Source organism: Xyrauchen texanus, chromosome 13, assembly GCF_025860055.1.
Source record: "Xyrauchen texanus isolate HMW12.3.18 chromosome 13, RBS_HiC_50CHRs, whole genome shotgun sequence".
Classification (NCBI taxonomy): domain Eukaryota; kingdom Metazoa; phylum Chordata; class Actinopteri; order Cypriniformes; family Catostomidae; genus Xyrauchen; species Xyrauchen texanus.
Genome location: NC_068288.1, coordinates 35,962,164 through 35,979,212, shown reverse-complemented (window position 1 = coordinate 35,979,212; position 17,049 = coordinate 35,962,164). Strand labels below are relative to the sequence as shown.

The following is a 17,049-nucleotide window of genomic DNA, read 5'->3' as shown; positions in this document are numbered from 1 at the left end:
TCTCATTGGCTCAGAATGGCTTTAGTTCAGATGCCTGCCACCAGAGCCATATAAAGAGAGAGTTGCGACAACTCCATTGACTCCAATGGAACGTTTTTTTTTTTACAGCAATGGCGGCTCGTGGAGCCTCTCAATAGTTCCCGGAAGTAGCAGCAAACACCGTAGAGATGCATCAGAACAAACCGTTTGCGACGCACTTTTAAAAGGTGAGACGTTTAAAGAATAATATTATCTTCTTCTGTATATTATCAGTACATCTAAATAAAAATAACTTGTAAATTAAAACCTTATAGTTCCGTATTACTCATTAAATTAGGAGATAAGGGATGTTATCGGATAACTAACAGATTAGGCAAGGATTGGAGCTGGATAAAGTTAGTAACGAACACCTTATTAATTGTAAAATCTTTGCAAATACCTCACACATTTTTTTGTTGTTGTAATTTTTATTTATATTTAGATTGCTCCTGCTGACTTGCCAACCATTTTTTTCTCCTCTCCATGTCAGTGGGGAAGCCATACATTTGCACACCTTTCTCTGAGCGATTGGAGCATCCCCATGCAGCACAGCAAACCATGGTGAAGACTATGCAACGACAACATGAAAGAAAGGACACATACAAAATGCTTGGCATGCTATTTAATTTATTAGAAATGTATTCATGAATTGCTGTAAATAGTTATTGCATTTATTTGAATAAAAATACAAAAAAGTAATATATTATTACAATTTAAAATAACTGTTTTCTATTTTAATGTATTTTAAAATGTAATTTACTCCTGTGATGCCAAGCTGAATTTTCAGCCTCATTACTTTTGAACGGCAGTTTATATACGAGTATGCTTAAGTTGTTTTAAAGCTGAATATATTGTGTATATGAATAAGTATTGTAAGAATTAAACATTAGATATATAATATTTATAATACATAAATAATTATATTACTATATACAGAATTGTAAGAATTGTAAACAATAAGCTTCATTTCACTAAATTTTACATTTACGTAACTGCTGCTAATAGTTAATAGTTCATTGACCCATTGTGCGGTGCGAGCTGGAAATCACCTGTCACCAGCCTGTCTCTGTACTATCTGAAAAGTCATAAATATGACATTAGTTACCATGAGATTAGTGAAAACAATGAACATGAGGTAACATAAAAAGGCAACAGAAACCCTAGCCTGAAATAAGTTGAGGCAAATAACGGTAAGCGAACAATAATCCTCAAATATTAGCTGATTTGATCTTTAAAAAACAACATCGCTGCAACAACATACTCATGCTACATACATATGTCGGTGTGTTACATAAATATATAAAATAAATGCATTTATTGACTACTAATTACCAGAAATCGCAGTTCTGTCACTCTACTCTAACAGTTTGGAATGACCGCAAAAGCACTTCCTGGAACTATCTGAAGTCTACGTGAATCACGTGACGATCAAGCATTTAGAAATTCCGTTGTCGCAACTCTCCTTTCTGCCTGCCACGACATCTGCGCCGTTCACTGCTTGTACGACTGACGCCTACGGTGGCCAACCAATCAGCGATGAGGAGCAGGGAGGGGCTGGCTTGTAGACAGGAAGTGTGTGTGTAAGAACTGATTCAGGAGGAAAACTGTGGACTTTTGCATTTCGAATAGTCAAAAAGTCAAAGTGAATTATGACTTTTAAGGTCGACAGCAGGCAATGATGCAATGGAGGTCAGTAGTTGTGGGTCTTCTCGTTCTGAGAGTGGTTCTGAATTGCGTAGTGTGGCTAGTGTTTGGACTGGGACCGAGCTGGGGCTTTGACTTCCCAGTCAAATTTACTTTCAACTTGCATAAAATCGAACTTCTCAATAATGGCGACAGAGCCACAGTCAAACCCAACGCCTGGTCACAGCACATGCACGACAACAGAAACCCTCAGACAAAGACCTGCTCCAAGATCAGTGGGAATTCACCAAAAATGTCCTACCTCAGTTTCTTTCAGGAGGGCAGAGATGATTACGATCGAAAGTACAGCTCATTCCCAGACGCGCTGAAAGTGAAGATGAGGGGGATGGCGAAAGACATGTTTTATTTCGGATATGATAACTACATGAAGTTTGCATTTCCAGAGGATGAACTGAACCCTATAGCTTGTGAAGGTAGAGGGCCTGACGTGCTCAACCCGTAAGTTATTGACAAATCACGTGCACTGCTGCACACACACACTTCGAAAAGACCATCTGTAAAGCTGTAATCAAACAATACACATGCATTCTCCGTTTTTATAACCTTATTACTTATTTGTCCGTCTTGTTAGAGCTTTTGAGAGCTACATACTTTGCTAAATTCTCGATAAGTGTAAAATTATTACTTCTTTAAGGGGGATAGTTCACCCCAAAATGAAAATTCTCTCATCATTTACTCACCTTAATGCCATCTCAGTTGTGTGTGACTTTTTTCTTGTGCAGAGCACAAACTAAGATTTTTTTTTGGATTCTCTGCTCTGTTTGTCCTTTCAATGCAAGTGAATGGTGGCCAGAACTTTAAAGCTCCAAAAAGCACTTAAAGGCAGCATAAAAGTAATTCATATGACTCCGTAGATTAAATCAATGTCCTCTGAAGCGATATTATAAGTGTGTGTGGAAAAACAGTCCTCCAAAGTCCTTTTTTACTATAAAAATCTACTCTTCAAACAGCCCTCCTATGCATGTTCATGAGAGCACCGAGTTATTTTGGATTCTGTGGAGTCCAAATCATCTGTGCATATCATCACCTATGAATATCTGTGCATATCATCACCTATGAATAAATAAATCATATTCGCACAAAAGCTGAGTAGATGACAATATGCACGAAGAATACAAATTGGCAAAATCCAGAAGAAGAACGTGCATAAGAGTACTGGTAGAAAGTGGAGATGTATAGTAAAAATGGACTTAAACATTGATCTGTTTCTCACCTATTATATCACTTCTGAAGACAAGGATTTAACCAGTGAAGTCATATGGATTACTTTTATGCTACCTTTTATATGTGTTTTGGACCTTCAAAGTTCTGGCCACCATTCGCTTACATTAAATGGATCCAAATGGATCTGAGATATTCTTCTAAAAATCTTTATTTGTGCTCGGCAGAAGAAGATCACACATCTGGGATGGCTTGAGGGTGAGTAAATGAGAATTTTCCTTTTTGTGTGAGCTGTCCCTTTAAATGCCATAACCATTGAATGCAATATAACAGTGCATCCATAGTGTAAATGTTCAGTCTTTAATTTATTTTCTTGCAGACAGTGTTCAGAAGTGATCTGAAAGTTGATCACATTGTTGTTTCATAAATTGTGAATGTGTCTAGCTGAAAACAAGAGGGAGGAACATGTAGGAAATATTAACTTGCCAATTCAGCCCCAAGGTCCATTGATATGAGACCTTTAAGGCATGCAAAGGGAGAACTCTCCCTTTCATATCCAGCAACCACAGATTTTCTGTTTATGCAACCCAATGGATCTGACTAATAGAATCATATCTTCTGTGTTCCTTCTAGGTCAAATATCAACATTAATGATGTCCTTGGAAACTACTCTCTAACCCTCATTGATGCTCTTGATACGCTGTTGGTAAGTTGTCCACTTTTACTGGTGATTTAAGGTAAATCTCTTCGGTGCAAGAAATCTCTTGATCTTCAAGTTAGACATGTACAAACTGAATTGACACTTACACAGTAGAATGATATTGACCATTTTACAAGCTTTCTTCTGTTACCATTACATTTTCAGTTTTTTGTACTTGTAGTAAAAATGGTGCTTTAGGATATAATGAATAGAATAATCTTCTTATAATAAAGCAAATGCAATTTTTATTCTTTGCAAAGAGACTAAAAACAGACACAGCAACACGTGTTTTTTATGTTAAAAAAAAGAAGAGGAAGAGTTTCATGATATGTGTTCCAGTAATCAACCTTGAACTTATCTGATCTTACAGTTCATTTTCACACATCTAGTTTGAATAGCTACTAAAATAAATTCTTCCATATTTACGAGTCCTCTAGGAAACTGTGCATCATTGTTTCAGAAGTAGACAATTACAAAGAATTTAAGCAATTCTTCACTTCCTTGTCACCTTAGCATGTCATTTTATTTTTCTGTCCCTACAGGTACTTGGAAATGTGACCGAGTTCCATCGAGCTGTCAAGCTGGTTATTGATACAGTCTCTTTTGACAAGGACTCCACTGTTCAAGTCTTTGAGGCTAACATTAGGTTAAGTCATTTCCTTTAAACATTAATGGATCTCTTTAATGCAGTCTGTAATATGTCAACAACCCTGACAGAGTCAGTTAATAACACTAATTCTGCTGATTATTGCTATTAACAGGCCAGTTCCTTTACACTCTGAAACACAAATATTGCACTTTTTATTTTAGAAGGTGTCAATTTCTACACAGTTCAGGAAGTTAAAATGTTCATGGCCTCTAGGCTAGTAATCATACTTTAGTAGTTACTAAGCCCTGAATTCATCATGTTTTGTGTTTCTCTTTTTTAGAATCCTTGGCAGTTTGATCTCGGCCCATATTCTGCTGACTGACCCACGGCACCCATTTGGTGACGTTGGACTGAAGGACTATGACAATGAGCTGCTACACCTGGCACACGACCTGGCTGTGCGACTGCTGCCTGCATTTGAAAACACTAGCACGGGTATTCCCTACCCCAGGGTCAGGATTTCCTGTATAAATCAGGCTCTTTTTTTTTGGTCACCCATCATGGTCTTTTACAATGTGGTATTTGTTTATTTCTATGCTACATTGTTTTTTCATAGGTGAATTTAAAGACTGGTGTCCCTCCTGACAGCATTAACGAGACCTGTACTGCAGGGGCGGGATCACTGCTTGTCGAGTTTGGCATTCTGAGCCGTCTGATTGGTGACTCTACATTTGAGTGGGTCGCCCGTCGTGCTGTTAAAGCACTATGGAACTTGAGAAGTAATGAAACAGGGCTGCTGGGTGAGTGGTTGTGTTTGGACCCTCCTAAAACAATAAATCCAAGACAATTCTACAACTCTTTCTTTTTATTTAATTGTAAATAAAAAAATGAAATACTCATCATTAGCATAATTATAACCCTCATACCATCCCAGTGCTGAACTCAGAGATTTCTAAAAGAATATATCTCAGCTCTGTTGGTCCATTTAATACATGAATGGTGGCCTGAACTTTAAAGCTCCAAAAAGGGCATAAAGGCAGCATAAAAGTAATCATTACGGCTCCGGTGGTTAAAATCCATGTCTTTAGAAGCAATATGGGTGGAAGTCCATTTTTTTTTTTTTACTATAAATTATCCCTGCTGCCAAGTAGGTGGGGATATACAAACAGAATGCAAATTGCCAAAAAAACTAAAGAAGAAATTGAAAATGGAGATTGAAAGTAAAAAAAGGACTTAAAAATGTTACTGTTTTTCACCCACGCCTATCATATCAGTTCTGAAGACATTGAATTAACTACTGGAGTAATATGGATTATTGCTGCCTTTATATGCTTTTTGGACCTTCATAGTTCTGATCACCATTCACTTGCATTGAATGGACTTGCAGAGCTGAGATATTCTTCTAAAAATCGCTTCAAGGCACTTGTTTAGTGCTTGCAGATTTATTTACTGATCTGGATTTGTTTTGTTGCCACAACCCTTGCCAGGCTCTCTGTGAATAGGGAGTTATGGGATGAAGTAGTGTGATCGTGTTTTCTTGCCTGACCAGTTAAAATACTCTTTTGACCTCTTACAGGGAATGTGGTAAACATTCAGACTGGTCAGTGGGTTGGAAAGCAGAGTGGTCTTGGTGCTGGCATGGACTCATTCTATGAGTACCTGCTCAAGTCATACATCTTGTTTGGAGAGAAAGAAGACTACAGGATGTTCTCTGCAGCTTACGAGAGCATTCAGAGTCACCTGAGAAAGGGGTGATTATATACGTGTGTATGTGGTCAGAGATGTATGCGGCTGCAATGAGAGCCTTTAAACACCAAAGACATTTGCATTTGGGTGTCTAATCACCTGCAGATAATGTGTGTCACCTGGGATATGTGGTTGTGTTTGCATGATTTGCAGCAAGTAAGTGCATTGCCACATCAGCTAATCTTTTGCATTGGCTGAACTTTCATAACTTAGAAGTAGCTTAAATTCTGAGTGTAGGGAGGCAAATGTTTTGTTAATTTTTACAGAAGAGAGGCGTGCAATGAAGGAGAGGGAGACCCACCACTCTATGTGAATGTGAACATGTTAAATGGACAGATCATGAATACTTGGATTGACTCTCTGCAGGCATTCTTCCCGGGCCTACAGGTATGAACCATGTTTAAATGTCCCCCTCTTAATTTGCCCACTGTCTAGATCAGAACAGAGGTTAAAAGAGTAATACAGATGTGGTCTCTTATCTAGTATTACGCATTGGTGGGTATTAAAATAACTTATAGACTGTGTTTTGAGGTCATTTTGGTTAATGATTTAATATTTACACAAAAAAGGTTCCCTCTGTACACCTCAACTTGCTCTGCCCATTTAGAATGAGAATTTCACCTACCAGATGTAGACATTTTTTCATTGGTTCTCATGACATTGCATATCATTGGACAGTGTATAACAGATAAATACTCTTATGTAATATGCACCAAATACTTACCAGTTGAACCGAGTGATTCTGTTAAATATACATGCTCCTTAACGTCAGTGCATACAAGGATGGACTTTGGACTATATTTTATTCTGGTGAGCTAAATCTAGACCTTCTGATTTTATCAAATTTTTTCACTCTGTGTTTCCTCTATTGCTCAGGTTTTGAATGGAGATGTTGAAAATGCCATTTGCCTTCATGCCTTCTACTATGCAATCTGGAAGCGCTTTGGGGCTCTTCCTGAGAGATACAACTGGCAGCTTCAGGCCCCAGACGTGCTCTTCTACCCTTTAAGACCTGAACTGGTGGAATCCACATACTTGCTCTATCAGGTATATAAAGATGTTTCTGTATTTACTGTGTTGTGTTTTGTGTTGTGGTTGGGGGGGGGGGGGGTTACCAAATTACATGCACCCATGGCTACCATGTGACAGTGTCAAATGGCCATTGAAGCACTATTACAGGATAATAGGGATGGGTCAAAATATAGTTTTTTTCTGATTAATCGCGATCTTCATTTGAATTATATAGATTCTTAAATCCCAATATCGATCTTTCACTCAATGCGCAACCCTCTACTACAATGAGAGGAAATCACTCGCATTTGCAACCAAATTTTGCACTATGCGACTAAAGTGAATATATTTGGAAACTGGCTGGTAAATGTTTACATTTCACTCACCAGTAACTATGTAGTTTACTGTAATTTCCGGACTTTTGAGCGCACCTGAATATAAGCCGCACCCACTGATTTTTAAATAAAATATTATTTTGAACATAAATAAGCCGCACCTGTCTATAAGCCGCAGGTGCCTACCGGTACATTGAAACAAGTTAACTTTACTCAGGCTTTAACGAAACACGGCTTGTTACAAAAATAAATAGGCTTTAACGAAACACGGTGTGGCAGCGGGGATGTAGTCAAGCGCCCGTCCGGGAGAGAAAAGTGGTAAGGGCGCTTACACCTGAGCTAAATTATGTCTAACACCGGTGTCTAATTTCAGTAAGCATGGGGAGAGCGGCATAAAAAGGCAGCAGCCACAGAGCTGAGAAAGTGACACACGTCAGTCTAGTGTTGGCGCATAGAAGAATTGAGAAACTTTATAAAATTGATTGTAAACATTGCTGTGGCCATTAAAAGCCTTACCTGGAATGTCAAGTGCCCTGCTGAAAACTGTCACACTGGTGCCCGTGTGACAGTTTTCCCAAGAAGGACACGTGAAGCAGGGCACTTGAAATTAGACACCGGTGTTAGACATAATTTAGCGCAGGTGTAAGTGCCCTTACAGCTTTTCTCTCACGGACAGGCGCTTGACCACGCCCCCGCTGCCACACACGGCTTGTAATAAAATATTTGCAGTAAATAGTAGCCTACCAAGAAAGTCATTGGTCACTATCTTCCTCCTCTTGTGCACATGAAACCACTGAAGTCATCTCCTTCGGTGTCGGAGTTGAATAGCCTCAGATTTAGTTGTCTTTTTGCACTGAGTCAATTCATCACGCTGCTGTTTCCAACGTCTTATCATCGACTCATTAAGACCAAGCTCCCGTGCAGCAGCCAGATCAATCGCCTTCAACTTGAAAGCTGCATCATATGCGTTTCTCCATGTCTTTGCCATGGTGAGGTTGACAAAATTACTACCGTAATCAGAATGATGGGAAGTTTGAGCGCGCTCGATTTAATCTAAACAGTAAACAAAAAAAGTTGTTTTGACCTTAACCCGTTCGGCAATTTCATTGGTCTAATGAAAGCTTCAAGCCGCCAAAAAACTGAGCACGTCACAGAATGTTTTTTTTAATTTTTTTTTATAAAATTTGAAAGCGGGAAAAATCCATATATTAGCCGCGTCATTGTATAAGCCGCGAGGTTCAAAGCGTGGGAAAAAAGTTGCGGCTTATAGTCCGGAAATTACGGTAGTCGTGAAGTGTTCAGCAGTGAGATCCTTTCACAGCGTGTTGAGAGATCCATGCACCCCATTTGTCATTGAATACTGTATCTTTTAATACGCTTTCTGTTCTTTACACTCAGTTGTTGATCAAAAACAACTACTAAAAAACAATTCTAATCATGCATCACACAGATGAGGTAAAGCCATTAGTCCTAAGTAGTACAAACAATGCAATTGTATCTATGAAATGTAATATAATCTTATTTATTGATTGCTTATCTTTTATTTGTTCATTTTTAAAAAGCCAAAATGCGACATGATGAAAAGTTGATGAAAATAATAGTAAAATTGTACCTAGTCCCCTGTAAAATTAACAGCATTAGCTGGGAGATAATTTATTTTATATGTAAGCAAAAGGGACATTATAAATTAAATAAATCCATATGAATCAATATTGAATCGAATCGAGAGCTTGTGAATCAGAATTGAATTGAATCTGGAAATCTGTATCAATACCCAGCCCTAAAGGATAATAGGATTGTTTTGCAGTAATACACTTATTGTTAATAGAGGGGGCTATGGCATTACAGAATTATTTACTTTCTACAGGCAACCAAGAATCCTTTTTATCTTCATGTTGGGATGGACATTCTTGAAAGCCTTGAAAAGAATACCAAAGTCAGGTACTATATGTTATTTGGAGTGTTGGGAAGGGACTTTAATTGGTGTGCTGGAATGTTCTCTGGAATTCATATAAGGAACGTCTAGTTTTGGTCTCTTAGCTTGTGTGTTTGGTTGGTTTATGCTCAGGTGTGGTTATGCCACTCTCCATCACGTGGTGGACAAGTCCAAAGAGGATCGTATGGAGAGTTTCTTCCTCAGCGAAACCTGCAAATACCTTTACCTGGTCTGTAGTCTGCTTGATAATTTCATCCGTCAGCCGCCTTTTCCCTTTGTCATTACACGTGGTATCTGTAACCACTAGGCTTGGGATTGATTCCTTTTTCATGCAAAGATAATCAGAATGTTGATCATTGATCTATATCCACAGTTTTTTTAGATATTAATAGGGCAACTCATTGCACAATAGTTTGTCTCTTCATACATATTTCTCAACACAACTGTGGTAAGGCATGAGTGGCAGGGTAACTTAAATGGGGTCACACAGCAGACACGTCTGGTGAGTGACCTGACACATTTTAAAGATTATGGAGGTATGTACACCACTGCCGCCACTCGGCGTCTGTCGGCGGCACCCAACTACGACTCCCCGGAGTCTCCCCGGCTGCTCAAAATTCTGCAACGCCGCAGAGCGCAACTTTAAATTTGACACAGTCATCATCAAAGGACAAATATTATTTACTCTAGTCATCACTGGGTGATATGTTGTGTATATGAATCTTTCATATAGTCTCTACACAATGTATCTTCAGTTACAAGTCTTTTTGTGGTTTGACAGCTTGAATGAAACCTATTCAAGGTTATATACAGAGAAATTATAATAGCATAATAGTAAGATTAAAAGCTATATTCTAGAAAAAGCTAAATAATATTTTATATATATATATATATATATATACACACACACACACACACACACTCACCTAAAGGATTATTAGGAACACCATACTAATACTGTGTTTGACCCACTTTCGCCTTCAGAACTGCCTTAATTCTACGTGGCATTGATTCAACAAGGTGCTGAAAGCATTCTTTAGAAATGTTGGCCCATATTGATAGGATAGCATCTTGCAGTTGATGGAGATTTGTGGGATGCACATCCAGGGCACGAACCTCCCGTTTCATCCCAAAGATGCTCTATTGGGTTGAGATCTGGTGACTGTGGGGGCCATTTTAGTACAGTGAACTCATTGTCATGTTCAAGAAACCAATTTGAAATGATTCGAGCTTTGTGCCATGGTGCATTATCCTGCTGGAAGTAGCCATCAGAGGATGGGTACATGGTGGCCATAAAGGGATGGACATGGTCAGAAACAATGCTCAGGTAGGCCGTGGCATTTAAACCATGCCCAATTGCAACTAAGGGGCCTAAAGTGTGCCAAGAAAACATCCCCCACACCATTACACCACCACCACCAGCCTGCACAGTGGTAACAAGGCATGATGGATCCATGTTCTCATTCTGTTTATGCCAAATTCTGACTCTACCATCTGAATGTCTCAACATAAATCGAGACTCATCAGACCAGGCAACATTTTTCCAGTCTTCAACTGTCCAATTTTGGTGAGCTCTTGCAAATTGTAGCCTCTTTTTCCTATTTGTAGTGGAGATGAGTGGTACCCGGTGGGGTCTTCTGCTGTTGTAGCCCATCCGCCTCGAGGTTGTGCGTGTTGTGGCTTCACAAATGCTTTGCTGCATACCTCGGTTGTAACGAGTGGTTATTTCAGGCAAAGTTGCTCTTCTATCAGCTTGAATCAGTCGGCCCATTCTCCTCTGACCTCTAGCATCAACAAGGCATTTTCAGCCCACAGGACTGCTGCATACTGGATGTTTTTCTTTCACACCATTCTTTGTAAACCCTAGAAATGGTTGTGCATGAAAATCCCAGTAACTGAGAAGATTGTAGAAAATACTCAGACCGGCCCGTCTGGCACCAACAACCATGCCATGCTCAAAATTGCTTAAATCACCTTTCTTTCCCATTCTGACATTCAGTTTGGAGTTCAGGAGATTGTCTTGACCAGGACCACACCCCTAAATGCATTGAAGCAACTGCCATGTGATTGGTTGATTAGATAATTGCATTAATGAGAAATTGAACAGGTGTTCCTAATAATCCTTTAGGTGAGTGTGTGTATATATATATATCTATATATATATCTTATAAAGTACTATGAAAAATGTTTAGGCATTTTATGTTGCCATTTTTTTTTAATTGTTCAGTTTGTGCAGTTACACCAGTTTTATACACTAATCTGCAAACTCATTGTCACTTTGTTCATTCTTGAAGTACATAAACCTTATTAACCTTTGTGTATGGTGACTAGATTCACAATTTTGGAATGCCACCTGCACTTACTGTGCTTGTGTTCTCCAAAAGCTAATATGCCAGACTACATTAAATGGAAGGCCAACTGACAGCAATTTGGAACGCACACAAATTAGGTTTCTAATTTAAATGTTGGCTAATGTTAATATATTATGAGAAAATAATGTGCCAATCGATGTATTAATATTTTAGAGATTACACACTTTTCTCTTTAAAACAAATACAAAATTGGCAACAATCAGAGGGTTCATTCAAGGTTCTTGAAGTGCCTGAATTTGGCTTTTTCACATTTAAGTCCTGGAAAACCCTTGAAAATGGAGAGAGGTGCTTAAGATATTGAACTATAGAAAATCGTAAAATGTTGGTTAAATCGTTTAATAAATGAAATTATTTATTTTCGGAAAAACACGACCACCTCTGCTGAAGCAGGCATAGACAGCGCTGTTCGGAATGGGTCAATCACAATCAATTGTTACTGGAGGATTTAAAAATATATATTTTATAGATACTGATGTGGTGGATTTAACAAGTATGAAATCAAATATAAGTTTTATTTAGAAATTACTCTTCAGAGTGAAAAAAATATGAGAAGTAAAACGTTAAGAATGATTTGAACGCAGATAAATGGAGGATTTAGTTTTGTGAGCTGTCTAGCGTCCCCTTGTGTAAACATTTGGGTCAATATCAAAATATGTTGACAAAGTCATGTCCCTTGACTTTTTTTAGTCATGACAATCCTTTCAAATAGCGAAGAAAAAAATTAAATGATTTTTTTATAACCTAACCTTTAATTATATGAAATGGCTTGAATCTGCTTTGCAAGTTTTTTAGAAGATATATTTGAAATTGTTAATTGCCTGATACACCACTTCTATTACATGTAAAGTTATTTGTGTATTTATTTTGTACTTATTTTTAATAAAAGCATTAGTGCAAGGCCGAACAAGTGTACAAAAAAGCTAAACAAACATTATTTTTTAACATTGTTGTTCTCAAAGTTGTGGAAAATAATTAAGGTCAAAGTTCAGAGGCTGTATTTTCACACAAATATATTTGGTGTTGTACCCCATTTAACCCTCGTTAGTGTTAATTTGGTGTTAACTTGCTTCGATCGTGAAACTAAATTAAATAATAAAAGAACAACATCCAAGTTGTCCTTTTTATGAATAAAAAATAATGTCAACATGTTACAAAATATTTACCCTCAGCGTTTATAGGTAAAAACTGAACTGAATATTTTGTAAGTTGGAAAGTAACATTTTTTTGAGAATGACCCATTTGCAATTTCGGTCAGTTCCTCACATAAATCATATGGCCTACTGTTTACAAACCCAGTTATTCACTTTTGTTGGAAAGCGAAGTGCGTTTTAAGGGAGCACAATAATAACTGCACATCAGTTTCGTCATGAATGAACCAACAATTGTTACTGAGAATATGTAGTTAAATATGCTCATTGTTGTATTTGTAATAAGTGGTGATTTATACAGATAAATTAACTGAATGACATTTTAATATTTATAATTAACAAAAATTATTTGTTTTAATGACATCTCGAGCATAGTCCTTGAAAACAAAAAAATGTGCTTGAAAGTTCCTTAAAATCCTTGAATTTAACTTTAAAGCATCTGTACGAACCCTGTCTTAGGGGCCATTTACACAATGTTGCATCTTTGACCTTTGCACCGCGTCTTGCTGATCTGGAAGTTAAAAGAACCTTTTAAAACATGTCTCGAGACACCTGCATTCTGTTTCATTCATTGCACTGCATCTAGGTTGTTTTTTTTTTGTTTTTTTACGCATGTACAAGTAACCATTTCCACCACTTTTGACATTTGCACAATCCTCTACAGCTCTTTGATGAAGAGAACCCTCTGCACAAGTCTGAGAATAAGTACATCTTCACTACAGAAGGCCATGTAGTGCCAATAGACCAGCACTTCAGGAAAAACAGTTGGGAAGAGCAGTACCCCTGTGAAGAGTCTAACAAAGAGCCACCAGCCAACATAAGCAATGTAAGAACATTCTAATACAGATTTTATTTGCTCCAATATAATGAATAGTAGCGTTTTTTTTTTTATTCATCCCATTAACTGGAATATTTGAGCAACCCTTTCTGTACATTACACCATTGCACCAGCTGGTGGAGATTTGTGAAATTTATTTTTGAGAATTACAAGTCATTGTATCATTCACAGAATAGATTGATTTTAAAAACAGAGTTGTTCACTTGCAGTATTTGTGCAGGAGTATAAAAAGATTGTTCCATCATCAATTATATTTATCATTCAACTGATCACAAAGTATAGTCAGGACATTACTGATGTAAAAAAACACCACCTTCACTATTTGAAAAAAGTCATTTTTGATCAAATCTAGACATGCCAAGGATCTGCAAAGCTGTCGTTGCTGCACGTGGAGGATTTTTTTACGAGAACTCTTCGAAGTAGTTTAAGAAGTTCTGAAAAAAATAAATTCTAATTGTAATTTGGTGAATAAAAGTACCAATATCTTTCCATAAGGGCAAAATCTGTATATTATTCCAAACTTTTGGCCGCCATTTTAATATTTTTTTTTTTTGGTTTGTGCATTTTCTAAACTTAAAATATAATACTAAATAATTATTTTTTTTTTTTTAAATCATGTTGTGATGAAACCACTGCTTGGTCCTGGGGCATATATTCTGGGGGGGTGGGGGTGGAGGTGACCCCCCAATAATCAAGACTAGCAAGTACAACCCCCCTCCCCACCCTCCGCTTCACAATACAAACCCCCCAATGTTCAAACCAGATCTACTCCCTTGGCTTGGTCTGAAACACAGCTTTTACAATGTTACCTGGTGTGCATTCTGATGTTTTTGTCAGTGGCCATACAGATAAGAATGTTATATTTTCATTTGTCCAATAGTGTGAAAGGATACCTGAAGAGCGACGTTACGGTCTTCCGCTAAAGAGCATGTACATGAGGCAGATTGATCACATGGTTGGGCTGTCCTGACATCAATACTGCTCCCTGGAGTCATCAACATTTAAAAAAAAACCTGGAGGGATTCAGGAACATACCTCTTCAAAACAGAAACTTTCAGTCTCTTGTTTTGCACAGCGAGTGACAAAGTATTTGTTAAGCGGATTATGTGAACACCGGTACAATTTGTTCTTGTTTTGTGGACATGACAGTGTTATTCTTGTGTCGGACCAAATGTTTGGATTTGGATCCACATTCAAATCCATCCATTGATGGTCTTGGCATCAAAGAATAAAACATTCAGGGTAGTTTAGAAAAAATTCTAAACTGTTTTTTGATTCTTGGGCTGATTCATTTTTATATTGTGCAGTCTTGTTCGTTTACACATGAATTGTTTTCCTACATGTATTCTTCAGTGCCATGTTAAATTGAATCTTGATCAAGTATTATAAAGGGCTCTACTGGGTTGTGAGATGGTGTACATGTTTAAAATTTCTTCTCAAGGAACAAACTCAAATAAGCTTTACACTTGAAAAGCCGTTTTTATTTCGACTATGCACCTTTCCGGAACTTATACATTGTGGACTTTAATACAAATCGGACTGCTTTCTGAAAATACTGTCACTTTGCAATATGACGATTTTTTTGTGAACACTGTGGCTTGTTCCACTTTTTCAATTTTAGTTTTATTTTATTGTCAGTGCATTGTGATAAAATTGCTAAATATTTATTATGTAGCCTTAATGTTTGCGAAGTTTTGAAATCAACACTTATTCAGGCTCAAGCTCATCTTATCTTTTGACAATGATAACCTCTTGTAATTTTGTAAATTTTTCACAACATCTTTTGGAAATGCTGTCAGATTTATGAGGATACATGCATATTAAAATGTCAGTTGCAACAAAAGTGTGGAAAAGGATTATGTTCATGGACCAAATATTTCAACATGTAACAAGTGCCTTTTACAAATTGTGAATTTTTGTTTTGTCCTCAGGATTATTAGTATGTGATTATGCAGGCACTCAGGTGATTTGCTTTGCTAGCTTCTTTTTTTTTTTTCTCCACAATTTGGAATGCCCCTTTCTCAATGCGCTCTAAGTCCTTGTGGTGGCGTAGTGACTCGCCAAATCCGGGTGGCGGAGGAAGAATCTCGGTTGCCTCCATGTCCGAGACCGTCAATCAGCGCATTACTGTGGAGACATAGCGAGTGTGGAGGCCCACGCTATTCTCTACGGCATCCACGCAACCCACCGAGAGCGAACCACATTATAACGACCACGAGGAGGTTACACCATGTGACTCAACCCTCCCTAGCTACCGGGCCGATTTGGTTGCTTAGGAGACCTGGCTGGAGTCATTTAGCACACCCTGGATTCGAACTTGTGACTACAGGGGTGGTAGTCAATGTCTTTACTCACTGAACTGCCCAGGCCTTGCTATCTTTTTTTAATGTAATGCCTTGGTGGTTGATATGGGAAGGAACGTTTCCTGAACAAAGACGTAATAAAGGATTACGAGAATGTTGTTAAGATTAGAATAAAATGTATTTGCTATTACAAATTATAGTATACTTGGGGCTCATAAAAGTGATATTCTGGGTTGATATTTATTCATAGTTGATTTTATCAGATCAAGTCTTAGGAATAATATTGAAAACGTTAATCTGTCTGTTGGTTTCATTGTGATTTAACTTCCAAGTACTTGGTCCAGAAAGACCAATGTGGATGTCTATTCTACACTGTGTATTTTATCAAATTAAAATGAAATCCATGTCTCATTAAAGGCAAAAATAAACATCCTTGTTTTTCGCACAAGAAAGTGCTTTAGTCAGGTAATGTTATCACCAATATTGTGACAATATTACAGCCCTGTGATATTTAGGAGATGTAGATGATGATTATCTTTTTGGTTTTCTATTTTTTTTCTATGTACAGAATTAAAAGCCTTTAGAATTGATCCAAGTATTTATCAAGGCAAGTCAGTCCACTCGGAAGCAATCTTTGGAATGCTCCCGGGCAGCTATTTGCAATATGGCATAAAAGTACAGCCCCCATCTACTTGAATGGGGAAAGACCAAAATCTCCAAAACCTTTGGTCAGGATTACAATCAATAAACACATTTAAAATCAGAAGTAAAAGCTGACAACTACAGTATCATGAAGTGTGCTTATTTAGCTCAGATAACGGAAAAAATGCGCTGTTTTTCAGGCTGGTTCAGCCAATTCACATGCATGTTCTTGTGTTGACTGGCAGGTGATGCCTTTATCTAAAAGATGATTGGCTCTTTTACCTTTAAGGCAGGACTTCCTATTCTACATCTGTTGGCCATTGTGTGTTTCAATTTCTCCCATTTATTTTAATACCACTGGTCCATCTCTGCTAAACTGTTTCCGAATATATAAGATTTTAACTTCACAAATCAAATTTTGCACCTCACTTTTATGTCAAAATGATTAAGCTATAGTGCAAACACCTCAACACCCTATCACACTGTAGTTCCTAGAGAAATCTGAGTAAACAAGATCTCACATTTGACATCTCATATATCTTCACA

At 37.6% G+C, this 17,049-nt stretch overlaps 1 protein-coding gene across 3 annotated transcripts; it reads left to right on the top strand.

Moving 5' to 3' along the window:
* Nucleotides 1-1,564: 1,564 nt before the first annotated feature.
* On the top strand, nt 1,565-16,390 carry edem1 (ER degradation enhancer, mannosidase alpha-like 1). Of its 3 annotated transcripts, XM_052140910.1 has the most exons (13): nt 1,565-1,707; nt 1,969-2,160; nt 3,517-3,589; nt 4,126-4,229; nt 4,513-4,684; nt 4,789-4,972; nt 5,749-5,923; nt 6,185-6,305; nt 6,795-6,965; nt 9,132-9,205; nt 9,333-9,429; nt 13,385-13,546; nt 14,439-16,390. In XM_052140910.1, the coding sequence occupies exons 1-13, from the start codon at nt 1,694-1,696 to the stop codon at nt 14,526-14,528; spliced, it is 1,629 nt and encodes a 542-aa protein (XP_051996870.1). In that variant the 5' UTR covers nt 1,565-1,693; the 3' UTR covers nt 14,529-16,390. The 3 variants fall into 3 exon arrangements, with proteins under 3 accessions (XP_051996870.1, XP_051996868.1, XP_051996869.1); XM_052140908.1 differs by having other exon boundaries at nt 1,565-2,160; nt 14,439-16,388; XM_052140909.1 differs by lacking the exons at nt 9,132-9,205; nt 9,333-9,429 and having other exon boundaries at nt 1,565-2,160.
* Nucleotides 16,391-17,049: the final 659 nt, after the last annotated feature.